The 21,358-nt window shown below is 46.9% G+C and overlaps 1 protein-coding gene across 1 annotated transcript; it reads right to left on the bottom strand.

Moving 5' to 3' along the window:
• Positions 1-684: 684 nt before the first annotated feature.
• LOC135234852 (peptidase inhibitor 16-like) lies at positions 685-12,282 on the bottom strand. The gene is made up of 5 exons (XM_064299845.1): positions 11,929-12,282; positions 5,502-5,720; positions 3,873-3,982; positions 2,154-2,245; positions 685-1,925 (listed from the first exon to the last, which is right to left on the bottom strand). Exons 1-5 carry the CDS (start codon positions 12,082-12,084, stop codon positions 1,624-1,626), a joined length of 879 nt encoding a protein of 292 aa, XP_064155915.1. The 5' UTR covers positions 12,085-12,282; the 3' UTR covers positions 685-1,623.
• Between the last annotated feature and the right edge of the window lie 9,076 nt (positions 12,283-21,358).

The raw sequence follows: 21,358 nt of genomic DNA, 5'->3' as shown, positions 1-21,358 counted from the left end.
TAATAATCTCAAATGCAAACGTTCCCCATCCTGTTTAGCACAGTCCTGTGAACTGTAGTGAATGTTACTCGCATTGCCCAATTGCACGGTCTGACTGACTCCGCGTCTCCAGTGCTTAATGTAGTTCACTCTGCGCGTTCCTGTACACCGAGCACAGACAGACAGACAGAGGTCTGTCAGCGCATTACCAGGTTCTGAGAGGTCTGACTGCTGTGCTGCTTCAGGACTGTACCTCCATTTAGAGCATGCTTCAGTTACGCTTGTTTCGTGGCATCTGTTCGAGAATATTTCAAGGTACTTCAAAATGTCCGGAAAGAATTTTGGCCAGTCTCCTCCTCTTCGTGTTTTGAGTGAGGCCACCTCGCTCAAGTATTGTGATATTGATTCTTAGAGATCGTGAAGTGAAGTGATGGTGCAGTGATGTTTGGGCTGGGGTACAGTGATATTTGGGTTGAGGTGCAGTGATATATGGTTTTGACTTGTCAAATAGGGAGATAATTACATGATATATGTACGTACATTTAATAAAAACACATAAAATGTTAAATATGATGAAATCTCAATTATATCCAAACCGCTCTTTGTATTGAAATATGAGGATTGGAAAATAATTAAAATCTCACATTTCATCTACAACAGATATACAATATACTCCTAACATGTATTTATCTAAATACACCAGAGAACAAATATTAATATTTATTACATATACAGTCCACCAGAAACTCTGATAGAGAAGACTGCAAAACACAAAAACCTTGATTGCATGTGCTAGATTCAACTGAACTTTGCAGTCTAGTCAAGCTTGGGTTTATTAGCTTGTATTCACATCATATTCTTTATTCATACAGTATGTACATACATTTACAGCATCGTTCTATATTGTTTATAGATTGATATGTCCCTGTTACACATGATAGGTAGTCACATATAGTGTCAGGAAACATGCCATCAACAACACACAAAACATGTTCCTGTTCTTTGTAAAGGAACACTTGTTAAGGGTGATCTTGGGGAAGTCAAGTCTGAGAGATCATGTGTGGGGGTGTGTGTGTGAGAGAGAGAGAGAGTATGTGTGTGTGTGTGTGTGTGTGTGCAAGAGAGAGAGATAATGTGTGGGGGTGTGTGTGAGAGAGAGAGTGTGTGTGTGAGTGTGTGTGTGTATGCGTGTGTGTGTGTGAGTGAGTGTGTGCGTGTGTGTGTGTGCAAGAGAGAGAGATAATGTGTAAGGGTGTGTGAGAGAGTGTGTGTGTGTGTGCACGCATGTGTGTGTGTGTGTCTGCGTGTGTGTGTGTGTGAGAGTGAGTGTGTCTCAGTGTGTGTGTGTGTGAGTGAGTGTGTCTCAGTGTGCGTGTGTGTGTGTGTGAGTGAGTGAGTGTGTCTCAGTGTGTGTTTGTCTGAGTGAGTGTGTCTCAGTGTGTGTGTGTGAGTGAGTGTGTGTGTGTGTGTGTTTGTCTGAGTGAGTGTGTCTCAGTGTGTGTGTGTGAGTGTGTGTGTGAGTGAGTGAGTGTGTCTCAGTGTGTGTTTGTCTGAGTGTGTGTGTCTCAGTGTGTGTATGTGAGTGAGTGTGTCTCAGTGTGAGTGTGAGTGTGTGTGTGTGTGTGTGTGTGTGTGTGTGGATGCTCACAGTGTGAGCAGCAGCAGGGTCGCTAACAGCAGTGCGGATGAACAGAGAGACATCCCTCCATCCACACTCCGTTCCGATCCCACCTCCTCTCTCTCGCCGTTCTCCTCCGATTCATCGTCATCGTTGAGGGGCGGGGAGGACGTGTCGCCGTGGGGCCGTCCCGCGTCTGTGGGGGCGGCGCTTTGGTCCGCCTCCCTGCTGGGGCTCTCTGTGGTGGAGTGCTCAGAGGGGGAGGGGCTGTCGGTGCCAGGCGGGGGGTCCCCCGCCGTTCCCTCGGTTACCGCTGGGGACTCAGCCACTGAGGGAAGTACATTCACACAGCAGCTTGCTAAGGCAAGGCTTTCGATGCAATCGTTCAGCACACGCATAGCATATCCCACAATTTGAGATGCGAGATATGAACTCCACAGTAAGGTCTGCAATGGAGACCAGCAGGGTGCGCGCTAGTGTAAAAACAGAAGATAAATGTTCATTCTAGTACAAATTCAGGATATGTCCATGCAGTTCTGGAAGGATGTTCTCTTACCACAGATGTTGTTCTCACAGTGCTGTAAGCCCTCTGGGCAATTAGAGCACGGCTCTCCCTCCTCATAGGGCAACTCTCCAAGAACATTACCCCTGCAAGAGCACCACAGATCAGCCAAACTACCCCTGCAAGAGCCCCACAGATCAGCCAAACTACCCCTGCAAGAGCCCCACAGATCAGCTAAACTACCCCTGCAAAAGCCCCACAGATCAGTCAAACTACCCCTTCAATGCTCCCACAGATCAGTGAGTGTGTATGTGTGTGTTTGCGTGTGTGAATGTGTGACTGTGTGTATGAGTGTGTGCTGGGGGAGAGGTGGGGGTGGGGGTATGAGAGTGTGCACTGGGGGGAGAGGTGGGGGTGGGGGGTATGAGAGTGTGTGCTGGGGGGAGAGGTGGGGGGTATGAGTGTGCACTGGGGGAGAGTTGGGGATGGGGGGTATGAGAGTGTGCTGGGGGACAGGTGGGGTGGGGGGTATGAGAGTGTGCACTGGGGGGAGAGGTGGGGGTGGGGGGTATGAGAGTGTGTGCTGGGGGGAGAGGTGGGGGTGGGGGTTATGAGTGTGTGCACTGGGGGGAGAGTTGGGGGGTGGGGGGTATGAGTGTGTGCTGGGGGGAGAGGTGGGGGTGGGGGGTATGAGAGTGTGTGCACTGGGGGGAGGTGGGGGTGGGGGTTATGAGTGTGGCACTGGGGGAGAGGTGGGGGTGGGGGGTATGAGTGTGTGCTGGGGGGAGAGGTGGGGGTGGGGGGTAGGAGAGTGTGTGCTGGGGGAGAGGTGGGGGGGGGGGTATGAGTGTGTGCTGGGGGGAGGTGGGGGTGGGGGGATGAGAGTGGCACTGGGGGAGAGGTGGGGGTGAGGGGTATGAGTGTGTGCTGGGGGGAGAGGTGGGGGGGTATGAGTGTGTGCACTGGGGGGAGAGGTTGGGGGTGGGGGGTATGAGTGTGTGCACTGGGGGGAGGGTGGGGGTGGGGGGTATGAGTGTGTGTGCTGGGGGGAGAGGTGGGGGTGGGGGGTATGAGAGTGTGCACTGGGGGAGAGGTGGGGGGGGGTATGAGAGTGTGTGCTGGGGGGAGAGGTGGGGGTGGGGGTATGAGTGTGTGTGCTGGGGGGAGAGGTGGGGTGGGGGGTATGAGTGTGTGCTGGGGGGAGAGGTGGGGGTGGGGGGTATGAGTGTGTGCCTGGGGGAGAGGTGGGGGTGGGGGTATGAGAGTGTGTGCTGGGGGGAGAGGTGGGGGTGGGGGTATGAGGTGTGCCTGGGGGGAGAGGTGGGGGTGGGGGGTATGAGAGTGTGTGCTGGGGGAGAGGGTGGGGGGGTATGAGTGTGTGCACTGGGGGGAGAGGTGGGGGTGGGGGGTATGAGTGTGTGCACTGGGGGGAGAGGTGGGGGTGGGGGTATGAGTGTGTGCTGGGGGAGAGGTGGGGGTATGAGTGTGTGCACTGGGGGAGAGGTGGGGGTGGGGGTTATGAGTGTGTGCACTGGGGGAGAGGTGGGGTGGGGGTATGAGTGTGTGCTGGGGGGAGAGGTGGGTGGGGGTATGAGTGTGCACTGGGGGAGAGTGGGGGTATGAGTGTGTGCACTGGGGGGAGAGGTGGGGGTGGGGGTTGAGTGTGTGCACTGGGGGGAGAGGTGGGGGTGGGGGGTATGAGTGTGTGTGCTAGGCGGCGAGGTGGAGGGGGCGGGAGGGCATGTTTTCTGTCTGTGGTGGTGTGATACTCACGCCGGGGAGTAGTCACAGACGAGCATGGTGAGGCCAGTGAACGCCAGCCCAGCCACTTCCTCACAGAGATGAGTGGAACAGCCCACCAAGAATGTTTCTGCCCACACCACCTGAAACAGGCGATTATTCTCATCATCACCACCACCCTGTCCATCATCATCATCATCACCATCATCACCACCCTGTCCATCATCATCATCATCATCACCACCACCACCCTGGCCATCATCATCATCATCATCATCACCACCCTGTCCATCATCATCACCACCCTGTCCATCATCATCATCATCATCATCACCACCACCCTGTCCATCATCATCATCATCACCACCACCACCCTGGCCATCATCATCATCATCATCACCACCACCCTGTCCATCATCATCATCATCATCATCACCACCCTGTCCATCATCATCATCATCATCACCACCACCATGGCCATCATCATCATCATCATCATCAGCATCACCACCACCCTGGCCATCATCATCATCATCATCATCTCCACATTCGCATCATCATATTCATAATAATTACCACCCTCATCTTCACCTTCATCATCATTGCCATCATCATAACTGTCATCACCTATGTGGTGCTGCTCACCTTTGTGTGTGTGTGTGCGTGTGTGGTGTGTGTGTGTTGCGTGTTTCTTACTTGTCTGTATGTGGTATTACTCAGCTGTGCCTGTGTGTGTGCGTGTGTGTGTAGTGCTGCTCACCTGTGTGTGTGTGTGTGTGTGTAGTGCTGCTTACCTGTGTGTGTGTGTGTGTGTGTAGTGCTGCTCACCTGTGTATGTGTGTGTGTGTGTAGTGCTGCTCACCTGTGTGTGTGTGTGTGTGTGGTGCTGCTCACCTGTGTATGTGTGTGTGTGTGTGTGTGTATATAGTTCTGCTCACCTGTGTGTGTGTGTGTGTGTGTGTAGTGCTGTTCACCTGTGTATGTGTGTGTGTGTGTGTGTGTGTAGTGCTGCTCACCTGTGTGTGTGTGTGTGTGTGTGTGTGTTGTGCTGCTCACCTGTGTGTGTAGTGCTGCTCACCTGTGTGTGTGTGTGTGTGTGTGTGTGTGTGTGTGTAGTGCAGCTCACCTGTGTATGTGTGTGTGTGTGTGTGTGTGTGTGGTGCTGCTCACCTGTGTGTGTGTGTGTGTGTGTGTGTGTGTGTATGTAGTGCTGCTCACCTGTTGTGTGTGTGTAGTGCTGTTCGCCTGTGTATGTGTGTGTGTGTGTGTGTGTAGTGCTGCTCACGTGTGTGTGTGTGTGTGTGTGTTGTGCTGCTCACCTGTGTGTGTGTGTGTGTGTGTGTGTAGTGCTGCTCACCTGTGTATGTGTGTGTGTAGTGCTGCTCACCTGTGTATGTGTGTGTGTGTGTAGTGCTGCTCACCTGTGTATGTGTGTGTGTGTGTGTGTGTGTAGTGCTGCACTGTGTGTGCGTGTGTGTGTGTGTGTGTGTGGTGCTGCTCACCTGTGTATGTGTGTGTGTGTGTGTGTGTGTAGTGCTGCTCACCTGTGTATGTGTGTGTGTGTGTGTGTGTGTAGTGCTGCTCACCTATGTGTGTGTGTGTGTGTGTAGTGCTGCTCACCTGTGTGTGTGTGTGTGTGTGTGTGTGTGTAGTGCTGCTCACCTGTGTGTAGTGGCCACACAGCTTGTCCTCTGGGCAGGAGTCGTTGTGATAGCTGTAGTCCAGGTGTTCCAGGTACCAGCCGGTGATGGCCTTGCTGGCGTTGAAAGGCCCAGAGGTGGCATACAGGTTCTCCCCCAGGTCCCCCAGGTCCGGGTTGTGTTCCCACACGCATTTGGTAGCGTAGCCAGCCGCCACCAGCGCCAACGAGTCATCCCAGCTCTGAAGAGGAACACACGCTTCACTGCGCCAACGCGCCGACAGCTTTGAGCGCGTGCGCTGGGCTGCAGAACGCGCCCCGTTACACGCGTGTGGCTGCCCGAAGTGCTCAGGTGTGGGGGAATCACACACAAGCGCCTTGCCTTACTCAACCAGCTGCGGCCGGACAAGTCAGAACCATTTCGATGCACAAATCCAAAGGACGTGCCCCAAACGCAGCATTTGACCGATGCTAACAAATCACGGTTCTTCTTGATTGCTAAAGCTGATTAACCTGATTCTATGGGCACAATGATCAACAGCTGAAGCTCGTTTAAAAAGATCGTACTTTTTGTCTGTAGCACCCTGTCTATGAAATGCCCCCCCTCCCCCCCCTTACATATAAGGACTCCTGAATTAACGGCCTCATTTGAATCCCGTCTGAAAAGGTACCGCTGAGTTTTAGCATCTAAGACATCACTTCACCAGAACCGTGTTGTTTCCTGGAATTCAAACTGCTTTCTCTTTGAAACTGTCAATTAACCAATGCTTGTTCTTACCAGTGATTTGGTCAATACTGTACAGTCAGTCTGTTTATTTTTATAATGTTCAACGTGCAGGTAATACTGAGGCCGCTTCTATGTACTTTAACATTGATTATGTTTTAGCCGATTGTAAAGCGCACTGAGTCTGGGAAAGGTGCACGATAAACAAAATTAATTATTAAAATGCATGGTTAAATTTGCTTTAGCAAAACTCTTCGCACACATCTTCTATACTCAACATGAACTTAATATAAAGTCTTGTGCTCACTTGGAGAACATACTTTGACCTCATTCAATGAAATCTGTATTCAGAAAGCAGTATAGGATTATTTATTTGCATTTCATGTTCTTTTAAAAGTATTTTCTGAATTACCAACAAATTATTTATGGAATATGAAAAGTGCATCTGATGAGATATATCATGAGAAATCAACAAATTCCACAAATGCGTACAGTATCCACAGACCGATGTTCTGATGCAAAATTCCTATAGAGATGCAGTTCCAACAGTAAAAACAGAGGGCGCCATTGGCTAAGCAATATCAGTTCACCAGTCCTCCAAACTAACAAGTACCATACAGTAAGTATAATGAAATAATAACAACCTGTTTTCAGTAACGTCCTTCATCAACAATGAAATATTTATTTATTATAATAAATAAATACATAAATAAATAAAACCTTTATACTCATAACTGTAGGCCTATCCAAATGCAAGGAACCAGACCCCCCTCTGACCCCACTGCAACCTGCCAGGTGAGCATTTGCAGCTACTGCGCTGGACAACTGTGCAGCCAGAGCAGACTTGTAACAGCATAACAGTTCAGATCATTTCGAGTCTTCATTGTGAATTCCACTGAAGTCAATCTCCAGAAATTTTACTTGGGTTTCATTGCCATTACCTGCAAGACAATTTTCTGAAATTGACTTTCAATTCCCAGATCTCTACAGAGAGAATAGATATTATATTAATATTCATTCTTATGTACCATTAAACATGAACATAATATTTTACTGACAGTGATCTGGATAGAAGCACAATGAGAAGAGAGAAATGTACTGGTGGATGGTAGGATGGGTGATTTTATGCACCCTAAAATTTCACGTCATGGTCAACTACTAGTAAATAGTATGAAAAAACTGGATTTTCCTTAGGTACAGAGTGAGGAGTGTCACAGTCCAGGTAAGTGTGTGTGGGCGTGATGTATGCAAGCAGTTATTTGTAGTTAGCAATAGTCATACCACAGGTACTGTTAATACTGAAACTGTGTGTGTCTGTGTGTTTGTTTGTGTGTGTGTGGCACATTTAAGCAGTTAGTCATAGTTAGTAATAGTCATAGTCATACCACAGGTACTGTTAATACTGAAACTGTGTGTGTCTGTGTGTTTGTTTGTGTGTGTGTGGCACATTTAAGCAGTTAGTCATAGTTAGTAATAGTCATAGTCATACCACAGGTACTGTTAATACTGAAACTGTATGTGTGTGGTTGTGTGAGGTATTTGGACATCACGTTGTGTGTGGTGGGCCTAAACAACACAGATAGTTTTAGTCTGGAAGAGAGGAATGTGTAGAGGAGGGGAATAAGTACCAGTGGTCAGAGAGGCTAATCAGTAGTTACTCACAAGCTGCTCCTCTATTGAGAAAACATTACCCCCAGTTCCAATTCATTACATTACATTACAGGCATTTGGCAGACGCTCTTATCCAGAGCGACGTACAACAAAGTGTAAAACCATAACCAGGAACAAGTGTGTCGAAAACCCTAGAGAGAAGCACCGTTTCAAGTGCAGGGAACAACCGCATAGTTTAACTTGGACCCTGTAGGTTGAACTGATTAACACTAACACAAACAAGAACAGCAACAATGCAGTCTATGCAAAAACACAAGCAGTAGACACCTCCTAAATCAGCGCTCCACCTCTTGTTTTGAGTTATGCTTAATAATGCTTAACACTGATGTGAGGGCCACTCACAAGCAAGGGTGGGCATCGAGGCGATATGGAGCATAATAATCTTCAGGACCGATTTTTACAAATTAATTAATTAACGATCAGTAATAAACCACTTAAAAGATATATTGTGAGGTGGTGGCACCTCTCACTCATTGATTTCTGTGGGGTAATTGTCCCTGATGAGGGGCAGGTGTGTGACTCCTATGGTGAGGTGATGGCACCTCACACGCATTGGCTCTCAGTTAATTGTCCGTGATGAGGGTCAGGTGTGGGAGTCCTATATCTAGCCCCTGGTTTCTGGGGTTCAGTGCAGACTCATTGTTTGTCATGCTCTAGGTGTGTAAGAATCCGCAGAAGTTACCGCATCGATCCTATCTGCGAGATTTGACCACCACTTAGTTTCTTCTCTGAGCTGATTCACTCTTAGCGCTGTGGAGGACATTTTGCCCTTGTCTCTTTAGTTTTCCTTTTCTGACCCGCAAGGCTGTGAGTTTCATTTTCTTTTGTAAGTTACTCCTCTGTTCTCCTAGTGGGGTTTTACTTTCTGGGTAGCTAAGCTGCGGTGGTGGTTTGTTTTTTTTTTTTAGTTTTCTGAGTCCACTGACAGAAGATTCAGTAAGTAGAGGGAGAGATTATTTAGCGTTCTTAATTTGGTGTTTCCCCTGTACCTGTAAGTCGCTTGGCGGTTTTTGTGGTTACCCCTCGGGGTTAACTTTTAGATCCCCTTGGTCCGCAATTGCGTCCCACCTTCCACTACCGTGACACATCAGTTGGGCCCAATGGGCTACTTTGAACTATCACATTTTCATTACAAATCATTACCGCAATTTAGATTTTCATTATCAATTAGTTCACTTGAATCAATGGAATTTGCATTAGTCGAGAAACACTTCTTTGCAAACTAGACAAATACTGTGATGACCATGATAATTGCCTTTTGAAATGTATGACATGGCAGTCAACGGACATTTGAATGTGGTCAGCACTGCAATTGTTTGGTGAGGGCATTTAGCAACACAATGCATGCTGGGTTGGCACTCTATTTTCAGCCAACAATTTCATTTCCTCATTGAGGGAGCGTCAGAGGGCTGAACAGCCACTAATAACCCTTGCTGAAATTCAGCTCGCTGAGTTCTGGGACACCCCTTGTACAAGATGGCGGCTTTCACGAGGCTGCAAAATGGGTGCTGGTGTGGGCAGAGCGATCAGGAGGTGAAAAGAGCCGGGCTTTTCTCTCTCCTATCAGCTTCCCTGCCAGATTCCCCATGCTTGGGGTGAAGGCCTCGGCTGCAAGATGCATTAATAACGATTGGGTCTCAGGTGTAACATCCGGCAACACAGCAATGCCCCATCATGAGGCCATACTTGACTGAGGTGTCTGCACCACATGTCCCATGAGGCATTGCAGCTCTTCACTGTCATTCATCTTTGAGCATGCTCAGTGATAATAATCACTGTCACTGTCAACACTGTCATCCACAGCATCCATAACTATTGAATGCCTTCAAAACACTTTTTTTGACAGACACTAGTGGTTATAATAATCATTACTGAAGTACTCACAATACAGTGTGAAATGATAAACATTAAAAACTTTATTTTAAATTACACAAATTACATAGTCTTATGATCAGCTATGAGTAGAATAAGTTTCACGCAAAGAGTTTCAGTAAACTTATCAATATTAATTTATTTATTACATGGGCAAGGAGACAATGAAATAGTCCATTAATACGGTCGTAATATTTATGAAAGGTCATTGCACTATTGTACTGTTGAATGCTACAAATGTCTTTCAGCTACAACATTGCACAACTTATCCTGAAATTGTTATGTGTGTGTAGAGAGAGATCATGTGTCCAACCCCTATCTATCCAAAGCGAGTTCATGCCCGTTGCGAAGATCGTATGAAATATGATACTCTCACTGGTCCGCTATGTTTTTTGGCACACTCGAGCTTTCAATTTCCTGTTATGAGACGACAAAGTCATTCTTTATAACCGCAAAACGATATTAACGCTGACTAGACCAAACAACCCTGCGCACTACCCAGATTGTATAGCGATATTTGAATAGGAGAAATACAAAAAAAAAAAAAAAAAAAACATCCCCTGGGCTTTATGATAACATTCCGAGAAACCGGGAGCAGGTACCGAATCTTCGCCATCGGTCACTTTGTGCAATAGCGCATTCCGAATGGCGAACAGAACCATCTGCTGTGTGTGCTGCCGCGGTTGTTCACAATTTGGCGGTTAACAAGGCATGCAACTTTCCTAAATCACGGTAATTATTCTTTCATCTGGACAGTTGAGGCTTGGTTACCCTTTACCCTTGTATTACAAGTTAAACATTCATTGCATTTTTGGAAGATTCCAAGTTGAAGTTGAGGGTGGAGTGTTTTTAAAGAAAACAGTATTCACACGGGCTTGGCCCCATAGTTTCACTTCATCACCCTAAAGCAGAAATTGTTGTAGAAATTTCACGCTTTGTACTTTATACTGCGAAGTGAAGGTGTGCAAAATGTGTACAGTTTAATAAAGTACTCTGTATTAACCATTAAAAACAGCGATACTTTCCCAGTAGTACTTAGAATTTAAACCACAGTTCAGTTCCACCGACAGCAAGGGTAGTACAGTTTAACGTGGAAACAAAAAACAACCGTTTTATGTAGCACTGACTGCATGCAACGTCATCGTTACTATATGAAGGCCATACATACAGATCTCCGCGCAGGCCCACTGCCTGCACGTAACCTTAAACCAGCGCGACAGGTGTAGAAGTGGATTTTTTTACGGCACCGGGCAGCGCGTGAAACGTGACCCAGAGGAACAGAGCTACAAGCGCGTGTCTTGATGTTGACGATACTGATGCAATTCGTCATCTCTTTTCACCACAGTTCTCAAATAAGCATCAAATATAGCATGATGCCAAGGATAAAGAACAAGATACAGTTGTCAACAAAACGGGTCCTTTGAAAGCAATGCTTTTCAATGCCATCACACTAATATACATGCTGGTGGAACTATGACAGAATAACTCTAAAATAGTCCTTGTTATTTTACACCTGTATATAATTTTTGTGTCATAAAATCTGGATCTCAATCCAACATGGATAATAAGGAAAACAGACAGAGTTACAGACACTCCTTTTGAAAACATGTAATTGGAGCTAGTGGGCTTTTAGAGAAACAAAAGTTCTCTCGTGTATTTCAAATCAGTGTTCAAAGAACTTCTGAGACCATGCAGCACACAAAGCTGAAGCTTTTTTTTTTGTTCTCAACAGGGTTTAAAATTCAGGACATCCCGGTTATTTTCCTTTGTAAGTGTGTAAATGCTAAACGTCATTTACCTGACGACGAGCGTTCCAAATCACATCTGCTTCGTCCATTCCTTCAGCGAAGCGAACTCATTTTTTTCACATTTACAATTACAGGCACCAATTAATACGGAAGCGGCCGTGCGGCCGTGCAGAGATCCCTCTGGATCCGCCGAAACGAACCCGCCCCAGCAGAACCATTGCTCCTCCCTGCCATCGCTGTCCCTCAAAGGGTTAAAGAGAGACGGCATGGAGACGAACCGAAGGGCGATTCAAACACCCCGCGGATGTTGCCGTAGCCACGGCCCAGATGTGATGCGTATGCGCCGCGGGTGTGCCGTAGACACGGGGCAGGCGTGGTGCCTGTATGGCGCAGGTGTGCCGTTGCTACGGCGACGGTTTCGCGCGCGGTTCTTACCATCCTTCGCATGTTGGCGGCACTGGGCCGCACCAGCGAGCGGAAGTGGTTGTGCGTCTCCACGATTTCGTCCCGGTCTTCCGCGGTCAGCTGGTGACAGCGGGCGAGCCAGCAGCGCCCAAACACAACGGTCCACACCAGGGAAATCCACAGCATGGTCAAAGTGTGTGTGTGTGTGTGGATATGTGTGTTTGTGTGTATCTCCCACAGTGCGTGCGCCCGAATGTATCTCTAACAATGTGTGTGTGTGTGTGTGTGTTTGTGCGCGTCTCTTCTCCACGCTGATGTTTCGTGTTGCGGGCTCTTATAAAGAGGGACGGGTCAGGGATACACCCATTCCTCAGAGAGAGAGAGAGAGAACTGGAGCTTTGACTCACTGCCTGCAGGTCTAACACATTCCAGACACCGCGTGGAGCGCACACAGAGAGACCCCCCCCCCACACACACTCACTCTCTCACACACACACACACACACACACCGGTACACCTTATTCAACAACACACTCGCCCTTTTCACACATCTCACTCAAACACATTCTCACACTCTCACATTCACACACACACATGCACCTCACTGAAACACACACTAGTACCTTCATAAATGTGAACACAAACACACACACACACACATTCTCAGGCACACACTCACCCTCTTGCAGACACGCACACTTGCTCAACATGAACTTCAGACTTCACACATTTATATCTCTGGAATGCTAGTGGGGGTATTGGATGCACACATAGTTACAGCTTCAGTTACACTAGTGCCAACATGAACCAGTGGTCTTAGGTAAGGTTGTGTGGGTATGGTTCTGCTGATAGCATTTCCCTCTCTCTTATTTTCCAGTTGCACTCTTGCGCGCACAAACAGAATGGAATTTGTGATGAGAATCCAAGATTGTTTGTACAATTCTGAGCACAAGACCCAAGAAAAAAAAAAAAAAAAAAACCATCTTGCGAAACATGCTGAATCATGTTTTCATCCTCCTCTCTAAACCACTGACAAGCCGCAAGTTGTGCACAACTTGAATTTGAAATAATTAGAATTTATGATGTTGGAATTGAATTAATGTATTTGAAAAATAAATTTGAATTGCATAACTTGTGAGTTCAGTCTCTGAGTTGTTGGTATCAAGCTTCGTTAGTGCAATACCAAAACAGGGCAGAAAAAATATTGGCACTGCTTAAGCCTTAAGGTGATAATTGCTGTTTGTAGTTCAACTGAATCTTTGCTTTGTGTTTTCTAAATACCCAGATGTGAGTTACACAAAATTGAAATTGAATTGGAAGAACTGAATGAGAAAGCATACTGAACTCAAATTTTTAACTTGAAATTAAAAGTGAAAATTGGTCTTGACATTCAGGTGAAAACACGGATACGTTTGGCTGAAAAGTGGAAGCTTTCTAGCCAACTAGGACATAGCCAGGCTATATCCAGGTAAAACCTGAGCTAGCCTAGTCTGTTTATGTCGAACATCTCTCAACCAAGATTTCCACCACTCTAGATGTCTAGATTTGGGCGATGCTCACTGGGGAAGACCAAATTCAATTCCAAATCTTGATATTCAATGTCAAATAGTGAAATACCGCATTTGAGATCAGCAATTTGTATCTTCTGGGACTAATGGCTGCCCATACCTGCTGTGGGGGAAGGAATCGTGAGGGATAACTGTATGAACTGTAAGTATGTGCATTGTGCACGAACAGAGGATGGAAAAAAATGTTTAAATAATAAAAATTACCGAAGGTAAACTGATTTAAATATCAGTTTAATCCATAGATACTGTTCCAGTATCTGAGCCTTCTTCTCAGATTAAGCCGTTTCCTCGGTATTGTGAAATGAAAAGTCAACATGGCCTCTCTCTCTCTCCGTTTCAGTTTTCAGCATGATTTTCCCAGCATGCCAAAGCACACCCTGAGCCAACAAACATTCACGAGCTCTTTGTTTTTTCTTTGTTCTTCGGTGCGCTTCGTGCCCCTCCTTCCCTGCGGCTGCCCCGACCCCGCGCTCCGGGGCTCCTGGGAAGAGCCCGTTTCGGGGGATCTGGACGGCGCGGGGTTGTCGCGCCTCTCGGCGCAGGTGGAAACGCGCGCGCGTCTCCTCTCCCCTGAGGCGGTTTTCGAATGTGGAGACTCCCTGTCCCTGGCTCTCCCTGTCCCCTGACCGGATCTCTCTCGGCGAGCCGGCGAACTGCCTTGCGTTTTTTAACGTGATTTAATGGACCGTGCGGCCAGCGGCGCAGGGCCCGCCCAACCCAATAAACAAAGTCAACATTTGTTTAGGGCCCCGCGATTGGTTTGCCCCCCCCCCCCCCCCCTCCAAGATATATATAAATATATATATATTTAAAAAAATAATAATAATTTTGTTCCCTAAGTCAATGGCTTTTTCACTAATCTAAATATATTTCTCTCGGTGCCAAATCTTGCTGGCTGGGGCTTGGGGGGTGGTTTTCAACCAAAACAGAGGGCCCCATATTGAATTTTTGTTTAGGGCCCCCAAAGACCTTGGGCCGGCCCTGTGTCGGCGGGGGGCTCTGGAACTTTCTGAGCGGTCAGGAATGTCCCCACATGTTTGTCTTTTGTTCTGGATTTCGAGCGTTGTAATTTCCTGTGAGTCGCCGTCCCGCGGCTGTCTGAGTGGGAGACTGCAGCGCCCTTCAGGACCAGCTGGCTCCTGCGAGCTCTGCTCCTTTCTGACAATAACGCTCCCTCCCGAGTCTTCATTTAGCACTTATCCCATTATACCTCTGTTTATCTGGGTGGTCGATACGTCCATTTATCACGAGTGGACTTGGTTTCTTTTTGCCTCCCAAGAAGTCTATTGACACCTGGAAGCTTGTTCAACGTGCAGCTTGTTCAGAATGTAGGCTAATGCTAACCAGGACTAAAGTGAGAGTTCACACCCCCCCTGCTATTACTGCCCTGCATTGCCTTTGCGTGTCTTTTAGATTTTATTTATTTTTGTTGTTATGAAACTGGTTTAGTGGTATACTAAATGGTTTAGCTCCAAAATACATCACTGGCTGTTCATCAAAATGGGTCCCCATTAGAGCCTCAAGGTCTTCCAGTGCTGGCTTGCTGAACATCCCGGCAGTAAAGCTTACCAGGGGTGTAGTTTTTCATCCCAAAAGTTATGTAATGCTCTATTAGATTCAGATTGCTCGCACTGACATCATTAAAAACGGCTGAAAACATAATTGTTTTTAAATTGGCTTTTATTTTTTTCTCTGTTCAGCATGTGTTTTTCTTCAGCTTGCATTTTGCTTCGTTCTTATGATGTATTACCTCAAATCGACGTGCCGTTTCTGTTTTTTTAACGCATTCTGTTTTGTCTACTGATGACATTTCCCTCCTGAAGACAGTTCACCCTTGTCCGGTGCACATTACTGCCTGACACAACTCAATGCATTGGTTTCTGTAGTGCGCACTGCGAGTTAATGGAGAGAAGGAAGGGGGATCTGGACTGAATTCCTCCACGTTGAGTGCAAACTGGGAGTGTTAACCTGTATGAAGGGGGTAGCAGAACATAGCAATAGCACAGATCTTTTCATAGTTTAGCACAGGCTGAATGACAGACGTGATTTATGCACCTTGGGTGGGAGGGCTGGAGGCTGAGGATGGGCAGTAGATTAATATTATTTTTTCAAATTTTTTTTCTTTTTATTTTTTACATTTTGTGTTTATTTAAGACATTTGTTGAGCTGCCAAAGAGAAAAGCGGTTAGCTGTGTGTACGGTGACATGAGCAGTGTGTAAACACTGCGCAGACACACAGTGTTATGTTACATAACCTCGGCAGTTAGAGGGCAGGGTTACATTTGGGTTAGCCGTAGGGAGTAAGGACTGGGCTGATGAGCTTGATATGTTTTTACAGTCACAAAAAATGTAACATGTAGCCACTAGTGCCAGGTCTGCAAAGTAACACATGCAGATCTGGGGAAATGATCCAACCATCATTATGAATTATGTATTCATCTGGCAATTAATACAACATAATACTACAACATAATGTAGTGCACAGAAAGTATTAGCGCAATAATTAGGTACAATGGATTCCTATTCTGTCTTGATTGGTGGAAATGTTTTTCTTTTATCCTGAGAGTATGAAAAACATTGCCCATAATAAATGAGCGACAGGGAACCATTGATAAAGCAGTCCCGTTTGCAGTGGGGGCGGATCCCAAGCGCGGGACGAAAGCGATGTCCTTATTTTACGGCTTCGTCGCCTTGTCTCCAAAGCCATCCATAACCCGCCGGCTTCCCTCTCAGGTTCGGTGTTTGCTCGCACCCGCGTTTGATGCTCGGTGACCCGGAGCCGCTGGCGGGGATGGGGGGGGGGGTGGGGGGGTTAGGAACCGCATACTCTACATCCTCTGTCCCGAAAAATGTATTTAACGTGGGACGCCTGCCAGGGATTTCATTGCAAAAACATTGTTTGTGACGTGTGAAAACGGAGGAATGCGAAAGACCTTTAACGAGCTGCAGATGTGCCGCTGATGCCGTATGGCCGGGACGCGACGGGACGGGACGCCGAACCAGATATTTATTTTGCTCTCGGGGAGAATTTTGGGTGGAGACCATCTGACCGCTTAAAGTCATTATGCTGGAGTAACGTAGCCAAGTCCCTCGCACACGCATAGCAACCAAACACCCGATGTGTGTGTGTGTGTGTGTGCGCGTTCCGTGCTGTCTCTGCCCCGCTTCAGAATTAGCGCTCCTACATGTCAGTTACCTGGCGGCTGTCGGGACAGTTCCTTATGGCTGTGGGGACAGTTACCTGGGTAGCTGTGGGGACCATTACCTGGGTAGCTGTGGGGACAGTTACCTGGCAGCTGTGGGGACAGTTACCTGTGCAGCTGTGTGGAAAGTTACCTGGGCGACTGTGGGGAGAGTTACCTGTGCAGCTGTGGGGACCGTTACCTGGGTGGTAATGTCTGTGGCTTTGTGCCCAGGGTACATGGATTATGGATCTGTACACACTGGCAGGAGGGCAGTTTCATTCATGACTGGATGACAGTGAAATGTCTTGCCACTGGGAGACACCACAGAACAAGAGCGGACAAATAAGCATCTCCCTACAGCTGTGCACCAGGCACCTTCAGTGGAATGCCACCAGGGCTGAACTTACAGAACAGAACATTGAGAAACACATGTGGTATACATGTGCAGGAGAAAAGCAGAAATACATGTATCATTCATTGACAATGTCAAGGGGAAAAGATTCCCGATGATCTTCTGAGGTAGCGTTCCCATGGAAACTAACAGGCTTTTTTTTTCCATTGGTAGCCCCAAAGTCAATTTTCTTCTGTGTGTAATGATCAAAATGTCAGCGGATTTCAGTGTGTGGCCTGCCTACTCGTACACTCTCCCTGAGTCATACTTTGAACATCATTTCCTACATGCCATGTTCATCACTGGTCATATTCAATTTCAGTTTGAGTCAAATATCAGCCCCACAGAACCTTTACTGATCCTTTACTAATCTGTTACTACCCTTACTAATGAATTAACTTATGAATCCCTCACTACCATTACCAACCCACTAATACCCATACTAATCCTTTACTATCCTCTTTCCACCCATACCTACTGTAGCCCATGGAAATATGCGAGTCTGTTCTTCCTTCTTCACGTGTTTGCATGCAGTTTTGCAGAGTACTCATCTTTGAATTGGACAGTTTTCAAACTTTTGGAGCCGGTTTCCTGTAGCTTGCATCTGGGTTCTCTCCAGATGTTCTGGAGTCCAGTGCTGTCCACGCCCTGACTCCCTATGACAGGCAGTCAGAATGTCCATCCTCTCTGCCCAGTACTTCACGACTAGCGGTCTCACCCAATTACTCATGTTCCAATCTCAAACTGAGCAGAGCTCTGAACTCTGAAGAGAGAGACGTGGTGCTGGCACCAAAGCCCTCTTCCAGCCGATGTCCTAACGTCTGGCTCCTGGTATCCAGGTTCCTGTGACTTTTCCCAAATTTCCATGGCAGCAAAACATTACCTAACATTACACTACAGTCATTTAGCAGAAGCACTTATCCAGAGTAGTGGAGAGAATCTCAAAAATACAAAAAAAAAAAAAGAGCTATCACACCAATAAGACAACAAAAAGAAAACCAATAAGAAGAAAATCTATTTTGTGTAACTGCATCGTAAAATGAATACAATTTGAGATTTTGAACAAAATTAGATTATGCTTCCTTTTTACCAGTGATTATTTGCTATAAAAAGCAGGAAATTATGTTTGTAATTTTTTGTTTGTTGCAGAAACTGCCAGTCTCGGAATCATGACTCACAGATTCACACTGTTTTTAATGATGTTCAGTGAGTCTTCTTAAAACTTACTGCTCTGACAGAAATATGCAAATATATTGTCTTTCACAAAAGCATTTTGAGATGAGATGTACTGTGGTATTATACCAGGTATGATCTGATCTCTTCTCATAATGACAATTCAAACATAATCACATTTATGTTATCTGCTCTGGAGGTATTCATCAAACCACCTTTTACATCAATGGGAAATGCCCAACCCCTTCTGAAAGTGAAGAGCAGCTGATTTTCACATGAGCACGTGTTGTATAGATATGCCACCTGCCATCACCCTGAACATACGTGTAAAATAACCCATTCAATAAGGAGACATGGTGCAACTTGCATTAATACAAAAGTGGTTTACATTTCAGATATAAATGCTCACTTACAGTGTGTGGAATGGATTCTGGGTAATAGGTTGAAGAATGTTAGCATTGCACTTGCTGTTGTTGCATGAGGTATTGCGGCAGTGTCGTATAATGGGTAAGTTCTTGTAAAATAAAGGTCACAGGTTTGATTCCCGGGTAGGACACTGCTGTTGTACCCTTGAGCAAGGTACTTAACCTGTATTGCTTTAGTATATACCAGCTGTATAAATGGATGCAATGTAAAAGTTGTGTAAGTCACTCTGGATAAGTATGTCTGCTAAATGCCTGTAATGTAATGTAATGTAATGAGAAGACTGAACAGACCCATTGTACTTATTTGGCCTTCAATCCTCCCTCAGATTCTTCGTTCCTGTTTACCTGGATTCTGGGCTTCACAGAGGTGGTGGAAAGGGTGGAGCAGTGGCGGACTCAGGCTGTTTGAAGGGCAGGGGCGAAGAAATTAAAAGGGCAGCTACTGCACGACATGGGGCCCCACCAGCGCGCAAAAAGCTATGATGCATCATGGTTTCTCACTTGGAAGGGCATCTAAGAGGGCACTTCATGAGTTTTTCTCATCAGAAAGGCATCTGTAGGGAACCTCAAGTTATCCCATTGTAAGGGCATCCATTAGGAAACTTCCCCACATTCTCACGCATGTAGGGACACCCTTTACAGCACTGCATAACATTTTCTCTACTGGAAAGGGCACCCTTTGGGACACTGTCATGTAGGGGCGGCACAGAGGGCACTTCATAACGGCACCCTTTTCCATTGGAAGGGCATCCATAGGGAACGTCAAGTTTAGACCATTGTAAGGGCGCCTTATAGGGCACTGCATCACGTTTTCTCCACTAGAAGGGCACTCGTTAAGACACGTAATCAAATTTTCTTTCTCTAGAGGGCACATCATCATAATTTGTTGCATGAAGGGGCACCCTAGAGGGCACTCAATCGTTTTTTCCCATGTGAAGGGCAGCCAATAGGGCACTTCCTCTCGTTTTCGCCACTCTAGAGGGCACTTTAGCAACGCTTTTTAAACCATGAGGGCACCAGGGGGGGCGGTTGCTCCCCCTGCCCCCCCCCCACCCCTGAGTCCACCAGTGGGGTGGAGAGTAGGTTTACCTGGATTCTGGGCTACACAGAGGTGGTGGAGAGTAGGGTTAAGGGGCAGATGAGCAGTTGGGGGAGTACTGTAGGTGGAGGTAAGTTCATCAGTCCTAGATTCCCAGGTTGGCATAAAGCTGGTCTGAGTCTGTAAATCCAGGAATCAGTGATACTAATAAGCTGAGCGATAAAGAGAGGATAATAAAAAAATCCACCCAAACTGAGATGAGTCATGTCATAATAATCGATTTGTGACTCAATCCCAAGACTTTGCAAATTTTGTTTAAAAAAAAATGTTTTTGAGATGTCTTTTCTCCCATTTCCTGCTTTCTTCCAGGGTGGAATACCCAAACGTACGCAGCTGCACTCATACAGCAATCTCTGCACGGGCTGCGGGAGAGCATAAACCAGCACACACTCACAACCGAAGCACGCGGTGTCACCAGCCACTTCGTTTCACTCCGAACGGTGTCTGTGCAAGCTTGGCTTTTCGCCCACAAGCCAAGCTTGCACGGACATCAGTCGGGGGAAGACTTAATGTGCAGCTTCAGCGAGCGGAGTGAGAGAACCCTCCCGAACCCTGAACCACGCCCCTGCCCGCTGTGCTGGGTTACCGGCATGCTTGGGATTTGATCCCAGATGGTGGGGCCCTTCCATGCAGTAGAACAGTGTCTCAACACGATGATTCACCCAGGTTTCAAAATGCGCTTTTCTGATAGAAAGCATGAGCCATTTCCTCTCTCCCTGGATGTGCCGTTTCAGTATTGGGTAAACACGTCCAGCAATCCTGCTTGTGCACTGACCCCGGCTGCAGGATGAAGGGATGAAGGGATGACTGGAACAGAGGGATACGGAATAATGTGTTCCAGATGTAGAGTGGGGAGGGGGTCCCCTGGGTTTGGCAGCTGGGCCCCAGCGCTGAGGTCATGCTAACAGCTGTGTGTGTTTGCGCACCCCACCCCGAATCTGCCGCCGCGTTGATGTCATCCCCAGGCGACCACCAACAGCCCGGGCCGAGGGAGGAATTAAGGGCTGCACCCCAGCCCGAACGGTCCCTGACCCCAGCGCCGTGCCGGGCCGAAAAGAACCCACTGAAGCGAGACTAGAACCCTCCACATGCCAACAGGACGCTTCCTCGGCCGGGAGTCCTCTCCCACTTGTCCTCAGGTTTTACCTCCAAATAAATGACATCATACTTTTCTCAGCACTGTTTTTGTCCGTTCTTCTTAGGATTTAGGAGTCGGAGTTTGGGAAAGTGTCAGATAAAATCCAGGTCTCTGTCTGTAAGACCTGAGTGAAGATGAAGTGAAAGGTAAATGATAGGAAAGGAGGAAAGTAATACTACAGAAAACAGGGCTTTTTTCGGCTCTCAATTAGGCTCAGGTGCATTACAGTGACTGCATTAGGTCCAGCTTTACTGCCGCTATCAACTCCACCCATCAAATCCCTATATTTTGCTACATTTAGATCGTCAAGTTCTGGTCTTCAAGAGACCACCATTTTGTTTTGAGATGTAAGCTTTTAAAAAATCGAACGCAGAACAAAAATAAAAAAATTGGAACGATTTAAATATTTATTGAAGGGCTACAAAATATAGCCTATACTGAAGGGTGAACACCTTAGGGGGATCATTCTACAGGAATAGTG

Source organism: Anguilla rostrata, chromosome 11, assembly GCF_018555375.3.
Source record: "Anguilla rostrata isolate EN2019 chromosome 11, ASM1855537v3, whole genome shotgun sequence".
Classification (NCBI taxonomy): domain Eukaryota; kingdom Metazoa; phylum Chordata; class Actinopteri; order Anguilliformes; family Anguillidae; genus Anguilla; species Anguilla rostrata.
The sequence above is the reverse complement of the archived record's forward strand: the minus strand, read 5'-3'. Positions and strand labels throughout refer to the sequence as shown.